Raw genomic sequence first — 18,883 nt, 5'->3', positions numbered from 1 at the left:
CTATATTTTAATAGTTTTTCTATATATTTTATAAGCTTAGATTCTTATAGTAGAGTAAGTAGTTAGTATTTTTTTATAGCTACCTCCCACGACTATATTTTATTTTAGTGCTAGCACGTTAATATTAAAACCTTAATACTAAACTTTTTTATAGCTACGTAGTATAAAAGTTAACCTTCTATATCTTATAAATTAATTGCCGTAATCGCTTTCTTAATAGCTATTATAGTGGTGGAGATATTACGTATTGAAAATAGTGGGTGGATATTTTAATTGGGCAGATAGTGTTGCATTGGCTGAACTGTTGCACGCACTGACCACACGCAGTACAGCAATACTTGGTACTTTGTCGACACGAGGGGAACGTGAAGCGACCTCTCACGTCACTATGGGATGATTGGATAGCGCGCGCGCGCTACGAGACGGCATGAATATGCGTGTGGGCGGGATGGAGAATCCTACGGCGCGAACCGACATGACGCGCTGTCGTCACAGAGATGATAGGGAGGCCTCGGAGCCAGCATGAAAAAGCCAAGATCACAGTATTGTTTCACCGCTTCCTACGAATATAATTGAGACAATGTGTTTTTTTGTTTCTTCCAAAGGTACAAATACCATGGATTGCGAGTCGGTGTGACTACAAGCTCTCTTGTCCCCTTTTTTCCCCCGCCGTGTGTTCCGGGTCCCACCTCACTTCTCCCTTGGTGTAAGCTTTGCGTGCGGCGGAATCTTAGGGACTTGGGCTAGTCTTCTGTTAAAGTCGTCGTCGGGTACTTTGGACAGACGGTTGCCGTTCTTGTCAACAAGCTGAAAGTCGAATGAGGCGACAAAGTACGCCACGACCATGGTTATTAATAGAGTGGCGGAGCGTATACCGACTGCGAAATAGATTAATTCAGGAGACCAATACATGTGGAGTCGGTGTACTTGCGGCATGGATGTAAACCGGATCCCCAGCCCACGTAGCCATGTAGCCTCTTTGTGTCCTCGGCACGGTCGGGCATATACCTTGATGGATCCCATTCATAGGGGTTAGTATAGACTTCAGGATTGAGGTGGATGTCGTACGAAGGATATGCGACAACGGCGCCGCCAGGGATGACCTCCTTGCCGTTACCAAGCGGAATGTCGTCACTGGTCATGTTCTTCCGGAAGAAGAGAGGAAGTATATGCAGGCGAATCGTGTCACGCAAGCACGCATTAATGAGAGGAAACTCTGATTCCCACGCCTCTATCGGAATGTCATCGAGCTGTTTGCGTAGTGACGCATTGGTGTCTCGAGCGTACTTGGCCACTGCCTTGCGTACTTCTTGCCGTACTTTGTCCTGCCACTCTGGAGCAGCTGCCAAGTAGGAAATGAGCCATCCAACATTGATGGTAGGGTTGGCTAGGCCTGCGAAGAATGCGCCGAAGACGAAGACGGTTGTTCTGAAGATGCTGTGGCCTTGGTCAAGTATTACCTGAATCGCGTCGTAGGGCTTCTTGTCGCTCGTAGCACGCTTCTTGATCATGCTCTGGAGCATGAAGAATAGGCGTGCACTAGTGTAGAATTTTTTCAAGGCACCAAGCGATGGAAGCTTGGGAAACATGATGACCATGGGACTCGCGTGACCGACTATGCTCTCGAACACGCTCTGCGTCTGTCCAAGCTTTTTTGGATCGCTGAGGAGCTCATTTGGGCCAAACGTGCTCATAGTCAACTTGTAGACGACGCACGCCATGCTGTCAAAGACGTTGATTATGCCGCTGGGCTCTTTTTGAATGGTGTCAATGGACTCATTAATATTGGACTTGAGGTCAGGCAGCTTGGTTTGGAGATATTGTCCTTTCAATAGTTGCGTGAGGCGAGAGTTAAACCACTTGTCTATGCCTTCATCCGATTCCTGGCCATTGTGTAACTTCTCTATGCTGGCGGGTCCGCCCTGGACGTCGGCGTAGCCCTCGCCCACGCGTAGCTGTCTCGATTCGAAAAACATTTTTCGTGCCGTGTCGCCCGATAATCCGATGACCATGTTGGGCCCTGCATGGAAGGAAAAGTTGCCTGTCTCTGATTGAGATATACATTCCTTATACCAGTCCCACCTTCGCTTCCAAAAACCCCATGGACCAATTACTGGGTAGTTGTCACGAACCTCGGGTGGTGCATCATTTGGGATCTGGCGGGTGAGAAGCCTGTGTGCGATTATAGAGAAGATGATGATGGCGGTGATGGCGATGATGGCGACGTAGACAAAGATGACCGCAGTACACAAGAGGGTGAGTGGGGAGGAGGACATTCCATATAAAATAGAGTCCAAAACGGCCATTAGAGTTACTGTGAGGCCGACGGTTTTCTCGTATAGCAATAAGAAATTCAACGCTCAAAGGCTGTCAACCAGTGCGCCACTGGTTGCCGTGTTAGCTTTATAAACATCAATAGCAGGAGAGCGACCCCTTCAGGACGTTTTGCCGGTATGATTGCTTCTAGATCGTCGTTTTCCTGTCTGCCTGCATTGTGTGACCAATCGCACCAGCCAAACCTAAGAAGTATATGACCTTTGCTTTAACGGTGCATAGGCCATATCCGTCACCTCCCGGTCCAACCACTTCCCCGGATCTTCGATTGCTGACTACATTGCAAAACCTTATTCCGTCAGTTTCCCTCGCTTACAGACCTTCTCTCTGCTGGCTTGTGAATTTTGGCTATTTCAGAGTTGGATACCAAGTAGGATCGGTACATGCCGCAGATGGTTAGTTTAAGGATCCACGGAAGACGACAGAGCTAATCGAAGAGGTTTGTTCACAGTGATCATATTGTGCTGCATCGTTTCCTGACATCCCAGGTAATTATACTTTCTGCGTGTCCGGAGTGACGACATAGACTTACTTATTGCGGAATCGGACCGCGTTCAACAGCTTATTTCCACCACCTTCCGTTTCAACCACACCCCGGCTCGTTCGCCAAAGGCAAATCGCGGGGAAACTTTGTGTATATTTGTGTACGTAAGAGGTGTTGAGCTGATCTCACTGGTTTCCTTGGAAGAAAATATGATGTGATCGCTCACAATAGAAGTATATGTGATGTAGTATACCACCGACAAGGATCCTAAAATGCGTTCTATGCCCGGTTGTCTATGCACCGTCCGATCATCTCATTTAATCTAATCTTACCCAATACCGACCGACTGGATCAGATACACGTAGATTCAGGGATCCTAAATAGCGGCCAGCGGAGTTGTCTAGTTTCGGGAAGTGACTGGGCAGGGTGGTGGTTATTCGTTTTGGTGTTGTTGGTAATGTGATAACAGAGCCGATTTTTAGGCGCGTCTTGGTGTCTTGGGATGCTCAAAGACAAACTTCCTGCACTCCTTGAACAGTCGCATATCCTGAAAGAGATTTTTTTTTTCAAGCTTAATATGCAGCAGAGTTTGCTCTGTTCCGATGATCTCTGGCGCCATTACTTCATTACGTGGCCTTTCTGTTCCGAAACTCCCTTGAGGTTGCCTTTGAAAATCCTAAACCCAATCCCCCCTCACGCACAGTCTACCTTTACCATCATCTTCCAAATCAACTGCTTGGGGCCTGTTCGGTTCTCTGCTTTCTGTTTCCATTTTGTTCCCATTTTGAGTTTGGAACTTTAACAGGGGAGAGCTCGCTAGTCGCACATCTCGCGCGATCACGTGGCTCCGTTTTCCAGCTAGAGGTCCAGAGGTGCAGGTAGAAGACAGGTCTCCCTGTCGCATAAAAGAGAAAATGGGTGTAGCGAATCGGTACAAGATAGAGCTCATTTCAGTGTAAAAGCCTCAACAATTTCTAGCGCTTTTTTGTAGCCGCCGACGATACGTATGCGTTTTCCGAACTCGACGCCGTTTCCGTCTCCGTTTTCCAGACAGAGGTCAAACTACTCCCAGGTTGAGTCTAGCAAATGTAAAAAGGAGCTGGACCAAACAGGCTCTTGACACTTCGCCTGCCGTTAAGAAGATATCAGACTCCCTTGGATCGAGGCTTGGTTTTTCCGTCTTCATGACAAGTCTGTTGGTTTTCTATTTCTTTGGTGGCATTTTCTCTTTCTTTTACGAAGGAGAAAATAAACTCCAGCACAAGCCTTTTCCCGGCGGATAAGCAATTAACAGAGTCACCGCTGGCAGACTTCGGCAATGATATTACGATTTTTTCCACATGCGGGCCCATGTCACGTGGCTGCAGCTTGGCATTGTCGGCCCATCACTCCGGGGAAAACAACGAAGCAATCACAATGAATCCTCCGCACTTTATCTCCTAGCTCGGCCTGGAGACGAGCGAATGCCACGGCCTTGACGCAAAAGGGCAGAGTATGCGGCTCAACAACCATCGGGGATCCACTTTCTCGTAACGCAGTTCCGAGCAGCGAACAGCGTCTTTTTGCGCAAGCGAGGCATCGGATAGTAAGTACGGCTTGCACCATCGGCATCTGACTGGCAGAAGCCGACCTCCGACCGCCTCCAAGGTAATGGAGAAAGCTCCCCCACCGAGAAAGGCGTGCAAGCCACATGCGCAAAGGCCAACCTCATGCCTTGTCGATCTGCACACATTGTTGCCAGTCTGAGCGCTGGCCATAGTGCTGGATCAACGTGCGACCGGACCTGCCATCCAATGGGGCATTGGGCCTAATGCGGGGGGAAGACGATTTGTGCAGGCAAAATGCAACTGTCGCTGCCAGGCTCCACTCGAGACGTGCACTCAACCGCCATGACACCATCAGGCACATTTGGCCTTACTCCACTAGGCCGCGGTGCAGACTCTTCGCCCATGCGACGGTATTTGGTCGGATTGACGTACAGTGGGGTAGGGTGGTACATATCCTGTATGGAGGCCCACAGCGGAGCGGAGAGCGCATTGGGGTCGTATTTTTCCCCAGCTGCAGCTATAAGTAATAACGAGGGGACCCCAGATGTTCGTCTGGTGTTTTATTGATTTACTCCTCGTGCAACGATAGGGAGCTCTGGCAACATGGCGACAGCGTACGATGGAGAGAAGATATCCGCGCAGGATGCTGCCCAAATCTCGGAGCACCACTCAAAACCCAGCGCCGTTGCCACCATGGACCCCGAAAGGAGGAGGCAGGTCGAGAAGTCGCTGAAGCGCAAGTTGGACTCACGATGCTCGCTTTTCGTGCTGATCTACATTATGAACTGTAGGGGATTTGCCAGATATGGAATTGTATGCTCGATGTTTGATGCTGACCATTACTGCCAGATCTCGACCGAAACAACATTGCTGCAGCGCGTCTGGGCGGTTTGGAAGAAGACCTTGGTCTCTCTCCGACACAATACTCGACCTGTTTGAGTATTCTCTATGTCGGCTACATTTTGATGCAAGTCCCATCGAACATGATTATCAACGTGATACCCCGACCATCGCTTTACATTTCAATGGTCATGTTGGTATGAAATCTCTTTGTCCGTACCACAACGTAAAGTCACCTCGCTAATATTACTTTCTTTTTTCTTAGCTCTGGGGAATGATTAGTACACTGAGTGGCAACGTTAATAATTTCAGCGGCATGGTCGCGATTCGCTTCTTCATTGGATTCGTCGAGGCAGCTTTCTTGTAATAATTTCCCTTTTTACCGCATTTCCACGCAGATTGAGGGAAATTAACATTTCAAATTCTAGGCCGGGAGCACTGCTCATCCTCTCCAAATGGTACACCAGACGCGAACTCGCGCTTCGGAATGCCATTCTTTTCTGCGGAAACCTGATCTCAAACGCTTTTTCGTCTCTTGTAGGCGCGGCTGTTTTGGGCAACATGGAGGGAACTCTGGGCCATGAAGTGAGTGCAATAATCCGTCAAAGTATCATTTTTGCAATGAATACTGATATATGAACAGGCTTGGAGATGGCTCTACTGGTAGGCACTAGAAACATCAAGTAAAAATCATATGCAACTAACACAAAATTAAGGATCGAAGGAGCAGCAACAATGGCCATTGCCATCTCCGCAGCATTCATCCTCCCCGATCTCCCCCACAACACGCGCGGCTTCACCGAAGAAGAACGCGCCGTCGCCGTTCTCCGAATGACCGAAGACGTCGGCGAGGCCGACAAAGACTCGGAGGAACAATCCCCCTTCGCAGGCCTCTTCATGGCCGTCAAAGACGTCAAAATCTACATTCTAATGATCACATTCACCGCCTACGTCACCGGCCTCTCCTTCAACGCCTACTTCCCCAGCTTGACCAAGACCCTCGGCTTCGGCTACATCACCACGCTGCTCATGAGCGCCCCACCGTGGGCCTTCGCCTGCGTCGTCAGTCTGATCAACGCATGGCATTCGGATCGCCAGCAAGAGCGCTGCTGGCACATTGTCGGACCCATCTGCGTTGGCATCGTGGGGTTCGTGATTTCAATGGCTACATCCAACACCGCGGCGCGATATGTAGCACTGTTCCTACAGGCGTCGTCATATGCGGGATTCATTGTTTTTTACTCGTGGATCTCGTCGTCGTTTCCCCGCCCACCGGCGAAGCGCGCGGTCGCTATTGCTATGATCAATGCTTTTAGTCAACGTGAGTATCCGACTGACATATGCGTCGTTCGACAAGAGCACAGTGCTAATAATCCTCGTCTTCTAGTGGGTAATATTGCCGGATCCTATGTCTGGAACATGTCGGCGAATGGATACAGGAACAGCTACGGTGTTGTTACGGCCATGTTTGGCGCTACGATTATTGGATGTCTAATCTTTAGATTTATCCTCATTCGTTTGAACAAGCGATTGGACGAGGGGGCAGATGCGTGGGTTGTGCATGGCGATGTTGCCGAGCAGACTGCGGCTACCGAGGGTGTGAGCGTGGAAGAAGGCAAGAAGATGATGGGCGGGTTTAGGTACTTGGTGTGAGAAATGCTGGAAGTGGATGTATTGAAGCTCAGAGCTCAATATACTCTCAATCGAGATTATCAGTGCTTTTTTTACTCAAGTTTGCTTGACAAAAGATTAGTGGTAGCGAAACACCTGCGATTATCAACAAACCCAATCATAGCTTTTTGTTAGACGGTGTTGTTGAAAGTTTCTTCATTTTTTTTTGAACAAGGGGGGAGGGGGGGGAGGGGGCATGGATCTAGTCATTGACGTCACCTGTAAGAGTACAACTTTACATGCCCTCTTCTTGATTGAGCTTGATGCCCCTCTCAATCAACCCCTCAATCCATGAGTTGAATTCCTCCCTCATCTCAATTGGCACCACATGGCCTTGTCCCCTGATGAAGTGTTTTTCGATCTCACCTTGCTGCCAGACATCGTCTTCTTCCTCAATGCCCAGCCAGTTTTCCTTGCCCGTTACCCCCTCGCCTTTCTCGAGACCCCTCCACAAAACTACGCCCAGGGGAAAAGTCAGCATTTGATCCTTTGTGCCATGGACAACCATGATTCTCTTTTTCCCAATCGTCTGGGCAAGCTGCTGTAGTTGCTGAGGGCTTTTATAATGCCAACCAGCTGCAATGGCCTGTAGGATGAAGTGTGCTTTGGAAAAGTACTCTGGGTGCTCGCGTTTCCACATTTCATTTGCAGCAAAGCGGTCCCCATTAGTTGGGAAGGCCTGGACGACAGGTTCCAGGGCATCCGGCGCGTCTAGCCATTCTTGAGTGTACAGATTTTTCTTGACGCCCTCAATCTGGGTATCAAGAGATTTGGGTATGAAAAGATTGGCACGGTTCCAGAGGTTTTCTAAGAAGCCCTGTATGGGTCAGCTCGTGTGTGGGTTGGCCAGGTGGCAGTAATTGCAGGACTTACTGTGGTCCTGAAGAGATGTGCAGCTGTCGATACAAGCGACAAGGTGCATATGCGCTCTGGTATCAACATTGCCTATGTCATGGTCAGCACTAAGCCATCTCACAGCCTCTTTGCTTATCAAGGAATATTTTTCGCTCAAGTCTTGTCGACCAACGCGTAATGGCATCACGGCAATGCAGGCGTTGCCTGACGAAGGTGTACGGGAAGAGCCGTGTACAAAAGAGGAGCGGAGGGCGTATGAACCGCTGAGATTACAGGGCGAGGCATGGTGTCAGAGAGGATGATGTCGTTTTTTGAAGCGCTTGGCGTCTGTAGCTGGGGTGTATGTGTGTCGGTTGACGGAACGCCGCGTATCCGGTGTCTGATGGTTGGAGACGGTCGTTGTACGCCTGACGATGCAAAATCAAAAATAAAAACACACGACTCACGATCTCTTGGGCGATCATTCCGCCCATGCTGATTCCGATAACGTGCAGATCGCGTTTGGCGGTCCAACCAACGTGGTCAATGACTTCAATCAGATCCTTTGCCATTTCAGACGTCGAGTATCTCGACGTGGGCTTATCCGAATCGCCGATACCACGGTTGTCGGTCACCAGGCACGAGTACTGATGACCCTTTGTATGGCCAAAGTCCTTGGTCTGGCGTTGCCAGGCATACTTCATGCCTCCCAAGCCCATGACCCACTACATGATGTTAAATCTCTGGAGGCTGTGTCGGAGAGTAAAATAGACAAAAAAAAGACATGTCGGCATGTTCAGCGACCTGAGACGCCGGGGACATGTTGAGACGACAAATGCAACCGAAACGAAACGGTGACAGGAGAGAGGTGATGATAGCTGCATGCCTGAGGTGGCACCCATGTCGAAGGGGACAGAGTAAGACCGAGAGGTGGGACCACTTACTACCAGGTGTCGAGGGCCATTGCCGTGAAGCTCGTAGGCGATATTAAAGGGCCCGCCTCGATCTTTGGCAACGGGTACCTTTGCTTGGCTTTGGGGTGTCAGTTGCCAGACGATGTGGGGGTATTCTGGATGCTGGGGTAGCTCTTGGGCAGTCATTGGTGCCATGGCTGGGCGTACAAGTAAGCTGGCTGGCGCGTGTTATGGCCGTAAGGAAGCAGTGTGTATGTATGTAGGTGAGAGTGTGAGCATGGTAGGTAGGGTAGTATTTAGTGCAACGGTGCATAGTAGTGGCGCAGCGACAAAGGATTTGTGGCGTAGTGGGCGGCAACAGGTTCCGGGGGGCAGTGAGTGCATGGATGGGATGGGATGCTGTTTGTGTACTTACCGCAGCACGCACACGAAGGCAGGACAAGCTTAGTTAGTCGGCGATGTTAGTGTAGCAGTAAGTACACCAAGGTAGCTGGGGCGTAGATGTGCAGGGAGACGGAGAGTGGATGGATTGTGTGACCAGGATCCGGACCAGAAGTGGCGGACGTCATTTGTGTTGGCTGGGCCGGGCTGCGACAGTCAGCCTCAGGTGGCAGTGGATGCGATGCGCACCTGCGTTTCATCTTTTGCCAGCAACTGGCGGCCCCTACACATACTACGCACACGCACACGCATGACCCCCCGCCGATCCGCCCTCCTACTCCCTGCATGGCCTCCCCAAAGACGACGACGAGGAAAAAAAAACAACCACTACCACCATTTGTATTTTCTGACGATTGCAACGATCAATTCCTGTCCTTGAACGACTCTCTTGCCGGCGCTGCCGCCTGCAGCCACAACTATATCCACAGTCACAGCCACACTTACTACTTCTACTACGACCATCACTACCATTGCTAATTACCACCACGACCTCGCCGGAGCAGTAACGACAATCTCCACTCCGCCTTCGCCATGGACCCCTCCCACTCCGGCTTCTACGTCGGCGGCACTCCCATGATGAATGCCCAGCCGCCGCCGCCGCGCATCTTTGGCAGCGGCACCTTTGACGCCTCGCAAATGCCCTCCGGCAACATGTTTGCTCACGACGACCTGGACGACCACAATGATGGAAGCGATGCCAAAAGGCGCCGGATCGCACGGGTACGCACCCTCGTCCGCCCACGCAGCCAGACGCACAGCTGGACGCGGCATCCCGTGTTGGTGCTGACTGGTGCTGCAGGCATGCGACATGTGTCGCAAGAAGAAGATCAAGTGTGATGGCAAGATGCCTTCGTGTACACATTGCCAAAACTACAAGACCGAGTGCATATTCACCCAGGTCGAGAAGAAGCGCCAGCCGCCAAAGGGGTGCGTTCCTCCCCTCTCCCTGCTGCTGCTGCTACTGCATTGCCCCCCCCTTGTGCGACACGACAGCTAGCTCACTGCGCCTAGTGCCAAGTACATCGAGGGTCTCGAGAACCGCCTCGCGCGCATGGAGTCGCTCATGCGCCTCTCTGGCGTCCTCCCCGAAGACGACGACGGCAGCACAGACCTGGCCACCCTCGAGAAGCGTCTCGAGGCACGCGCCGGACGGTCGGCTACTCCCAGAACAAGCAGTATCCATGAGCGGAGACCCTCTGTAGCACCCCACTCCGCCCTATCGACGGCCGACGATGCAGCCACACACGCAGCCCTACCTAGCCCTACCAGTGGAACTACTTCTCCCAGCCCCGAAGACCAGTCTACAGAGGCAAAGGACAAGGATGAGGATGCCCTGGCCGAGATGATGTGCTCCTTGGTCACAAACAACTGCGGTGAGACAAGATACATTGGTACGTCTTGGCTCACAACCCTGCCTACATGCCTGCTCTTTACTAATCACTGACCCGCCCAGGTTCCTCATCCGGCTTCTCCATCTTCTCGCCCAAGGGCATCCAATGGGTCAACGACAAGACAGGCGACAACTCGTTCCGTGATATGATCTCCACAGCTGCCGTCGAGGACAACAAGTGGATACAATGGCGGCCAGACGTCTTCCAGGACATCTTCAAACGGCGCGTCTACAAGCAGTTACCACCCAAGCACGAAGCCATGTCCCTGCTCAAGGATTACTTTGAAAATTTCAATTGCATGTTCCCTCTATTTCACGAACCCACCTTTATGCATCTAGTCGACAAACACTACTCCAAAGACCCCTACGAAGGCTCCGGCTGGTGGGCAAGTTTGAATGTAGCATTGGCTTTCGCTCATCGACTACGCGTCATGAGCAATCTCGTACCTGCAGAAGAGGACGAAAAGGCTTGGCAGTATCTTAAGAACGCAATGAGCGTCATGGTCGAGCTCACCATGCGCAACACTGACTTGCTTAGCGTACAAGCTTTGTTGGGAGTGGTAAGCAACCCAAAGCAACCCAGTCCCTACCACCCATCCGCCTAACACTGTACAGGGTCTCTTTTTGCTCGGAACACCCAATCCCCAACCCACCTATTTCTTCGTCGCGACTGCCATGCGGCTAGCACACAGCATTGGTCTCCATAAGAAGGGCGCCAATTTCAGCCTTAACGCCGCAGAAGTTGAGCAGCGAAGGCGTGTCTTCTGGATTGCCTATATGCTTGATAAAGAGTGAGCCCCAGACTTCATCCATCTATTTCTTTGTATACTCTACTGACCCTGCAAAGTATCTGTCTGCGTTCGGGTAGACCCCCAGTTCAAGATGATGATGACATGAATGTCGAGCTACCAAGCGAGACGCCACCCGACAATATTGGCAACATCCCACTCGCTGATGGCAAGGGCACCATGAACCTATTCCGTCTCATGTGTACCTTTGCCGTTATCCAAAGTAAAGTCTACAAGGGCCTGTACTCAGTCAAGGCTTCCAAGCAAACTGACGGCGAACTTCTCAACACCATTGGCGAGTTGGACAGGGAACTCGAAACCTGGAAAGACGGTATACCCCTCGAGTTCCGCCCAGAACATGACATTAAAGCATCACACACGCCCCTCATCCTCCAGGTTGCCGTGCTACATCTCGGCTACTACAACTGTTTAACTACTATCCACCGTATGAGTGTCCACCACGGATATTGGACCAGCCGACTCTCAAACTTTGCCATTCAGGGTTTAAATGCACGGCCCCTGAACCCCAGGGTCTTCATGTCGGCCCAGCTCTGTGTGCAGGCTGCTCGTGCGTCCATTCACTTGCTCAAGTACATACCAAAGGGTGACTTGTCATGTGTCTGGCTAGTAATCTACTTCCCGGTCACGGCACTCGTCACGCTCTTTGCAAATATTCTCCAAAATCCCCAGGATACTCGGTCACGATCCGATCTCAAACTCATGAAATTGGTTGTCAACTTCTTGAACATGCTCAACGACGAACATGGAAGTGGCAGCGTGAAGCGCATGTGTACCGTTTGCGGCGAATTTGAGCGAATTGCAGCCACGGTGTTAGAAAAAGCTGATCGCGAGCATGCATCCCGGCGGAAGAGGAAGCAAGGCGACAGCGAACAAGACGCACAAATTGAAGCCACAGCTGCCGAGTTACTATCCACTGGCCGTAACAACCACTCATCACCACAACAGGCAACCACACCCCAAAACACCAATACATCCGAGGGCTTAATCTTCAACCCAGATTTCCAAGGATTCAATGAAGTATGGTTCGACCACCCTTTGCACGACACAAAGCTAACATGTTCAGCCATTTCCCTTCTCGCCAAACTTCACCCATGCGTCACTGCAGCCCAACGTCCAAATGAGCCAGTATGGCTCGCCAGGCATTACCGCACAAATGCTACAGCAACAGCAAAGTCTACCCATGACAAATGGTGCTGATGTGAACGGCATAAGTTCCAGCATCAATGCAATGGCCGCTATGGGTCAGTTTGAACAGAACTACAACAACATTCCGCAGGATCTGTGGAAAATGCCCATGACACTTGAATGGGATTGGGCAGACATGACCGGCGGCTTCTCGAGTTATGAGGACGGTATAAGCACGAATGGTGTTCTTCCGGACTTTGCAAACAGCACTGGCCATGGAACGAGCGAATTCAACCAAAGTGCTATGAATGGCGGACGCCGATGATGGGATTCCTGATCCATTGTCACACAGACTTGCCTTTTTTTTTCGTTAAAAAAAAACAACTGTACAACATACACGATTACGTGGCCTAGGTGGGCATCACAAGGGCATTTCACCATGGCTAGGGAGTTGCTTGTTGGATCCTTTCAGGGATTCTTGTCAGCATGTTACGTTTTCCAACTGCATATAATACCACGGAAGCTCATGATACTAAATTTCAAGTACCAAATATACAGGTTATGTAATACACACAACGCATCTGCTGTGCTCAGCGCTTGTCCGATGGTGGCTTATGCGCGCGCCCACACGCCGGGTAGGAACCAAGTCCGGTGGTCTTCGTCGGCGCCAGACTAGGGCGCGCCACCACGACATAGTTGTAAGATCTTCAATGTACGGTTTCGTAGCTATGATGCTGCATATTTCTTGTTCCGATCTACATATACTTGGTTGTTCATCCTGTCGCACACCTGTCTCGTCTATTTCAGTGCTGGTATGTTCGACTTCTCGTGACTGCAACCACTACTACTACTGTGCTGTTTGATGCAACTATCAGTAAACCACCATGGTCAACATTACAGCCTTACTGTCCACCCTGATTACGGCAAACCATATCCTGTCATACCATGATGTGCTCGATTCGTTTGGTCATGTCAGTGTCCGCAACCCCAAGACGAACACGACCTTTTTCATTGCATTACAGCTCGGTATATAAACATTTCGGTTTCTGTGATGCGTCTCTGCTTTCTTTCTCTTTGTGTGCATTTACTTCTTCTCACACTTGCCCAGGCCCAGCCGTAGTTTCCGGCCCCTCAGACATTGGCGAGTATTTGATCTCGGATGGCTCACCAGTAAACGGCACTGTAGGTGGCTACGCGGAGCGCTATATACATAGCGAGATTCTCAAAAGATATCCGGACGTAAACGCCGTTGTACACAGCCACGCAGAGGACATCCTCCCCTTCACCGTCATCGACACACCACTTGAGCCTGTCTACCATATGGCAGGTTTCCTTGGCACCTCGGTTCCCATATTCGATATTGAGCGTGCGTACCAAGAAACTGATCCACGAGACTTGCTTGTCAACAACCCTAGACTAGGTGAGGCACTCGCACAAACTTTTGGCGTCAACAAAACCCAGCCCACCAGTCCAGCACACAGCACGGTTCTGCAGCGTGGTCATGGTTTTGTCACCGTAGGAACAAGCATTGAGCAGGTCACGGATTTCGCCTACTATGCTGCCAGTAATGCTCGTGTTCAAACAAAGGCGCTTTTGTTGGCAAATGCCGCACAGGGTGCTGGTGGTGTGCAGTACCTGAGCGGGCAGGAAAGAAAGGCCACGGCGGAAATGAATTCTTGGATTGTCTTCAAGCCGTGGAAGCAGTGGGTGCGCGAGGTGGAGAGAAGCGGGAGATATGTAAATGAGTTGGGGACGCCACCTACAGGTGAAGCGTAAACTTCGTATTATATGTCTGAGGCAATGGTAGAGGGGGAATTGAGCATTTGTATATACCCAAGTTGATAGCATCATATCGCCAAAGCTAGGGTTCGTGATGCAGTCATGGTGTTGAGGTTTGGCCCACAACGCACGTGGCGCTAGCGTGCCGCAGCTGCATCCAACGACGTCAACGCAGTTTCGCATCCCGGAATCTTGCGCCCGAATCTCCTTGCCTTTTATTTACTCCGTCCCACTGCGTACCCTGTGCCACAGTCTCAGGCTATAATCTATGAAGCCGTGCTCCTGAACACATACATCTAGTTTCCGCCCCCCCCCCCACAGATAACGACTATCGGCGCACGCGACCACATACAGCACTAGCGGCGTGATCAGCCTGCGCGTGCCTAGTTCATGACCGCTTGTCGTCGGCGGTACCCATTTGTTCCCTCTGTTCCTCTCTCCCGCCTCGCCCATACCTTGCCAGCAATGCCGTCACTTAAAATCTCCATTCCGGAGACGCACGAAGAGACTCCTGAGAACGGCAAAGCGTATACCGCCTACACCATCAAGATTGAGCATCCCTTTCCACGCGCGGCTACCATTACATCCAAACGCTACTCTGACTTTTGCGCTCTGGACAGCGCACTCCGCTCAGAAGTCGGCGCTGCACCACCCACTGCGCTGCCCCCTAAATCATGGCTCGGCGGTTTCCTTGGCCTAGGCAACACCAGCAGCTCGCCCGAAAATATTGAAAAGCGACGTGCAGGCCTTGAAGCCTACCTGCGCGCCATTGAGACGACAGAAGATGGGCGGTGGCGCGTGTCCAAAGCGTACAAGGCGTTTCTGGGGCTAGGCGACAAAGACATAGGCAACGGAAAAAAGGCTAGCAACCTGCCTGGATCGCAGTTTGGCAAGGACAGAGTGCGAGATAGTTCGGACTGGCTAGACAAGCATGCCGAGCTCAAGAGCAACCTACAAGACGCACGGCGCTGGCTGACGAAGCGCGAGCAAGCCACGGCCGCCACTGCGCAACACGAAGCCGCCGCAAACGCAAAGAAGAGCCTAATCCGCGCCAGCACCCTCATCTCCGCCCTCGACGAAGGCCTCGCCCGCCTCAGCGGCACCAACACCGACGAATGGAGCGGCGAGAAGCTCGGCCAGGGCGAACTCCGCAGACGAAGAGATGTAGTCAGCGGTCTCCGCAAAGAACGCGACGGCCTCGAATCCGTCCTCAACAGCATGGCCGTCAAAGCCGCAATGTCGGGCTCTGGATCCTCGTCCACACCTTCCACTTCCTCCGCTGCAGTCACCGAGTCCCAAAAAGCAGGCCTCTTCAAGGGTGCCGCCTCGGCTAAACCATCTGGTCGCCGCGTTCTCGGCGCTCCAGCTCAGGAAACCGATCGAACCCGCGAGTTGGACAACGAAGGTGTGCTGCAGCTCCAGCAGCAGATTATCAAGGAGCAAGATGAGGATCTTGTGGATTTGACGACGATTGTGCGCCGGATGAAGGAAATGGGCGTGCAGATTAATGCCGAGCTTGTCGAGCAGAATGCTATGTTGGGCTTGTTTGAGGAGGATGTGCAGCGCGTGGATGGGAAGATTAAGATTGCGAAGAAGAGGATTGAGAAGATTAGGTAGGTGGGGGGTTGCGGGGGGGGAGGGGTTTACCTTTACCGCACGCATTGCATGTATGGGGGATTGGTTTGCAGTTTTTTTTTTTGTGTTTTCCTTGGATTACTCGTCCTGTTGAACATGTCGCCTTTTATCACATGTATGGAGTTTTTTTTTGGGTTAGCCAATGGCGGTTTTTTCTTCTTTTGGAAAAACGGGACATGGGATAACTAGGTTTAATGTAATGAATGATACCCCCTTTTTTGGCATTGACAGTTGTACATGCTTCTGGACAAGGGACTTGATTTTTAAAACATGTTTTACAAGTTTTGTTTAGAATAAACGGCCATTGAAAAGTTAATCTTTTTAGCAGAAAAAAAAACATGAAAAAAAAAATCATGTGATGAACAAGTATCATTTATGCTCAAACTATCTAAGATATACTACTCTCTTATAGCACCTTAATCAGTACCATCACCCAACCTCAGGGAACTCATATTTCTTGACCGAACCTTCACAATATGATCCACCGCCTCCATCAAGTACGGCACAAATTTCGCTGGATTCTCAGTTGCAGGGAAATGGCCCAAGTCAGGCATGGACTTGTGCACGGCGCCTGGAATCTTGTCCGCCGTCTTTTGCGACATTTCAGGCGTGTTGGACCAGTCGTACTCGCCCGTCAGCATGTATACCGGGCAGCTCGCTGTGTCGATGGATGCGACGCGGGATCGGCCGTCCCAGCCGCCAAAGTAGAAGTCGAGGTCGCCGTGGAAGATCTGCACAGAGGTTAGATGGTGCACAGGTAGGTGAGAGCAGACTTTGGAAATATTCATACTCCATAGGCTTGAGCACTGTATGTATGCCATATCAGTTGTTTGTTCGCCTTGGGCGTTGTGGGAGCCATCATCTAAACAATACGTCAGCTCGCATCCTTTTCCTGCCCAAGCTTGCTCGTTACGCACGCCATAAACCCACTCCGGGTTGAACAATGACTGGTTGACGTATGGAGAGCGATCGTTCCATTGACGCTCCATGTTGAGATACTCTGAACTGCAGCCGTTGTCAGCACGGGAGAATCTGCCATGTTCTTGACCTTTTGCCTACCCTTGCAGAGGAATAGTACCAATTGCACCGATTTCTCTGTGACGAATAGCAACTGCAAGGCAGACCTGACCCGCCATACTGGCACCGCAAATGATCGGCCTGCGCAGACCCAACTTCTTTACAAAAGCAGCGATGATGCCTACATAGCTGTCTTCGGTGTTTGTATGTGCGGCGGCGTTCTTGGTAGGGAAACTGCGTCCATGGCCGGGCAAGTCAAACGCGAACATGGTGCATTTTTTACGCATCCGTATGTCGTTCATGACACCATGGTATTGTCGACTATCGCTGCCGGCGGTATGCAAAAAGATGACGTTTTGCTTGCCTTCGCCCGAGTACTCGTAAAAGACCTTGCTTTATCACCAAATTGCAACGTCAGTATGACTTGTACGAATCGAGCTACAAAGGAGGCCTGCGCACCACCGGCCCCAAACCGGAGCTTCCAGATATGTGTACTTTCCGGTGAGAAAGTCATTGTCGATTTCAGCTTGCTCCTCCTCGGCAAGCGGACCACAGTGGGCTTCGTGAATGAGTTCAAGGACGCGTCTCCAGACATGAGTCCATTGTGCATAGGCCGTCTGGTCGCCCAGAACCTCGATACCTTTTTGCTTAATGTTCATGCCGAACATGCCCCAATAGCTCTGGTAGGGCATGGCTGGAACTGGTTTGAAGTGCTGCTCCCATTGCTCAGGAAGTGCTGAAAGGGTGAATAGGGCGTCCTTGGCAGAGCCATTGCTGACTTTTGCGCTGCCGTTGGTAACTGTGACGAGGAGCGTGTTGTCGGAGGCACTTGACTTGATGCCAAACGTCACTGGCTTTTCAATGGCATCTGAAGTGACAAACGCTTTCAGCTGGTCGTCAGATTCAAGGAGCTTGGGTAGCGTGTCTGAAGTTCCCTTCAAAGCTGTAGTCAGGTCAGACCAGTCCGCCATGGTGGTTCACGAGATGTGGTGAAGTCGCTGTAAATTCCCAGGACGAACAGGCTAGAAAAGGAGGATAGATAGGGTACAAAGGGACAGCACCCTCTGCATATATAACAACGCGTGAATCCTAGCATCACCCGCGCGGAGCTAGCTAGCTACAGAGCTATAGGGAGGGGTAGCCTGCAATGCGGGGTCGGAGATGCACACGTGGGTGTATATCTCGACTTCGCTCGTCATTGCCGCTGGCTCTGACCGGAATCGGACGACTGACTGGTGCCGCGTGTTTTGATGGGGAGGCGGACAATGCTGGATCCTCTAGCGCAACCGGGTCGAGGTCGAAAGAGGTAGATAACACTGCCGTACCAGTGCTAAGCTTAACTCACCTCGGCGGACCTCATCCCCCGCCTCAACCGCGCAGTGCCTAATCGCCTACCTTGTTTCAACTCACCAGGAATAAACGCAGCACCAAGCATTGAAATTGCACACTGAATAGAGAAGCGTGAAAAGAAGTGAGTATTATGAGACACCCGGTACGGGTGTGCGAGGCGCCGACTATACATGAGAAAAAAAAGAGATGGCGCTTGTTGTTGCGTCTGGTGAATTGCAAGGAATACATGATTAGCATGTGCTACCGTCGACTGTCCACTCCTTATGCACCGACATCTTATGCGACTCATAAACTCATTTGAAAAGTAGGAAGTGACCCCCCCCCCCTCCCCCAGAAAGTGGTATCCTCGCTCGCGCTTCCAAATGCAAACATGACTTTCCCATATCAGAGCGTGTTCTTCTCCAGAGACGCGGGAAACTCGGCAGACAGAGGAGATGACATGGATTCTAGAGAGTCGGTAGGCGTGAACAATCCAACAGATGCCGTGGATCCTGCAGATGCATAAGATGAAGCAGACGATGGAGATCCCGTAAACACGGCCACTCTCAGCACTCTGCCGCCTTGTCGAGATCCAGTCGCGTCTGCAGGGTCAGTATCTTTGGCGGGTCTATTGACTTTGGCAGCTCCAGTAGCCCCAGTGGAGCTACACCCTCCAGACGCCTCCAACAACGCTTTAGCATCCAATATGACCTGTCTGAGTTCCTTCCGCATCT

At 51.2% G+C, this 18,883-nt stretch overlaps 8 protein-coding genes across 8 annotated transcripts; 4 read left to right on the top strand and 4 right to left on the bottom strand.

Annotated features, from left to right (window-relative positions):
• Positions 1-690: 690 nt before the first annotated feature.
• COCMIDRAFT_39795 (uncharacterized protein) lies at positions 691-2,276 on the bottom strand (the record flags this gene model as incomplete). Its single annotated transcript, XM_007693167.1, has 2 exons — positions 691-878; positions 932-2,276. The coding sequence occupies 2 exons, from the start codon at positions 2,274-2,276 to the stop codon at positions 691-693; spliced, it is 1,533 nt and encodes a 510-aa protein (XP_007691357.1).
• A 2,782-nt stretch (positions 2,277-5,058) lies between these two features.
• On the top strand, positions 5,059-6,858 carry COCMIDRAFT_104311 (uncharacterized protein; the record flags this gene model as incomplete). The annotated part of the gene is made up of 7 exons (XM_007693177.1): positions 5,059-5,152; positions 5,215-5,402; positions 5,471-5,568; positions 5,634-5,790; positions 5,849-5,868; positions 5,922-6,526; positions 6,593-6,858. The coding sequence occupies 7 exons, from the start codon at positions 5,059-5,061 to the stop codon at positions 6,856-6,858; spliced, it is 1,428 nt and encodes a 475-aa protein (XP_007691367.1).
• Positions 6,859-7,111: 253 nt separating this feature from the next.
• COCMIDRAFT_8259 (uncharacterized protein) lies at positions 7,112-8,819 on the bottom strand (the record flags this gene model as incomplete). Its single annotated transcript, XM_007693157.1, has 4 exons — positions 7,112-7,693; positions 7,750-7,821; positions 8,178-8,435; positions 8,655-8,819. 4 exons carry the CDS (start codon positions 8,817-8,819, stop codon positions 7,112-7,114), a joined length of 1,077 nt encoding a protein of 358 aa, XP_007691347.1.
• A 777-nt stretch (positions 8,820-9,596) lies between these two features.
• COCMIDRAFT_8258 (uncharacterized protein) lies at positions 9,597-12,714 on the top strand (the record flags this gene model as incomplete). The annotated part of the gene is made up of 7 exons (XM_007693156.1): positions 9,597-9,785; positions 9,865-9,992; positions 10,077-10,456; positions 10,519-11,015; positions 11,071-11,246; positions 11,303-12,281; positions 12,328-12,714. 7 exons carry the CDS (start codon positions 9,597-9,599, stop codon positions 12,712-12,714), a joined length of 2,736 nt encoding a protein of 911 aa, XP_007691346.1.
• A 559-nt stretch (positions 12,715-13,273) lies between these two features.
• On the top strand, positions 13,274-14,165 carry COCMIDRAFT_29209 (uncharacterized protein; the record flags this gene model as incomplete). The annotated part of the gene is made up of 2 exons (XM_007693161.1): positions 13,274-13,415; positions 13,498-14,165. The coding sequence occupies 2 exons, from the start codon at positions 13,274-13,276 to the stop codon at positions 14,163-14,165; spliced, it is 810 nt and encodes a 269-aa protein (XP_007691351.1).
• Positions 14,166-14,633: 468 nt separating this feature from the next.
• COCMIDRAFT_29208 (uncharacterized protein) lies at positions 14,634-15,785 on the top strand (the record flags this gene model as incomplete). Its single annotated transcript, XM_007693160.1, has 1 exon — positions 14,634-15,785. One exon carries the CDS (start codon positions 14,634-14,636, stop codon positions 15,783-15,785), a length of 1,152 nt encoding a protein of 383 aa, XP_007691350.1.
• Positions 15,786-16,219: 434 nt separating this feature from the next.
• COCMIDRAFT_104324 (uncharacterized protein) lies at positions 16,220-17,791 on the bottom strand (the record flags this gene model as incomplete). Its single annotated transcript, XM_007693176.1, has 5 exons — positions 16,220-16,534; positions 16,594-16,665; positions 16,721-16,808; positions 16,863-17,213; positions 17,280-17,791. The coding sequence occupies 5 exons, from the start codon at positions 17,789-17,791 to the stop codon at positions 16,220-16,222; spliced, it is 1,338 nt and encodes a 445-aa protein (XP_007691366.1).
• A 763-nt stretch (positions 17,792-18,554) lies between these two features.
• COCMIDRAFT_8254 (uncharacterized protein) lies at positions 18,555-18,881 on the bottom strand (the record flags this gene model as incomplete). Its single annotated transcript, XM_007693155.1, has 1 exon — positions 18,555-18,881. The coding sequence occupies one exon, from the start codon at positions 18,879-18,881 to the stop codon at positions 18,555-18,557; it is 327 nt and encodes a 108-aa protein (XP_007691345.1).
• Between the last annotated feature and the right edge of the window lie 2 nt (positions 18,882-18,883).

Source organism: Bipolaris oryzae, assembly GCF_000523455.1.
Source record: "Bipolaris oryzae ATCC 44560 unplaced genomic scaffold scaffold_154, whole genome shotgun sequence".
Taxonomy (NCBI): Eukaryota; Fungi; Ascomycota; class Dothideomycetes; order Pleosporales; family Pleosporaceae; genus Bipolaris; species Bipolaris oryzae.
Note: the sequence above shows the minus strand (reverse complement) of the source record. Positions and strands in the feature narration are given on the sequence as shown.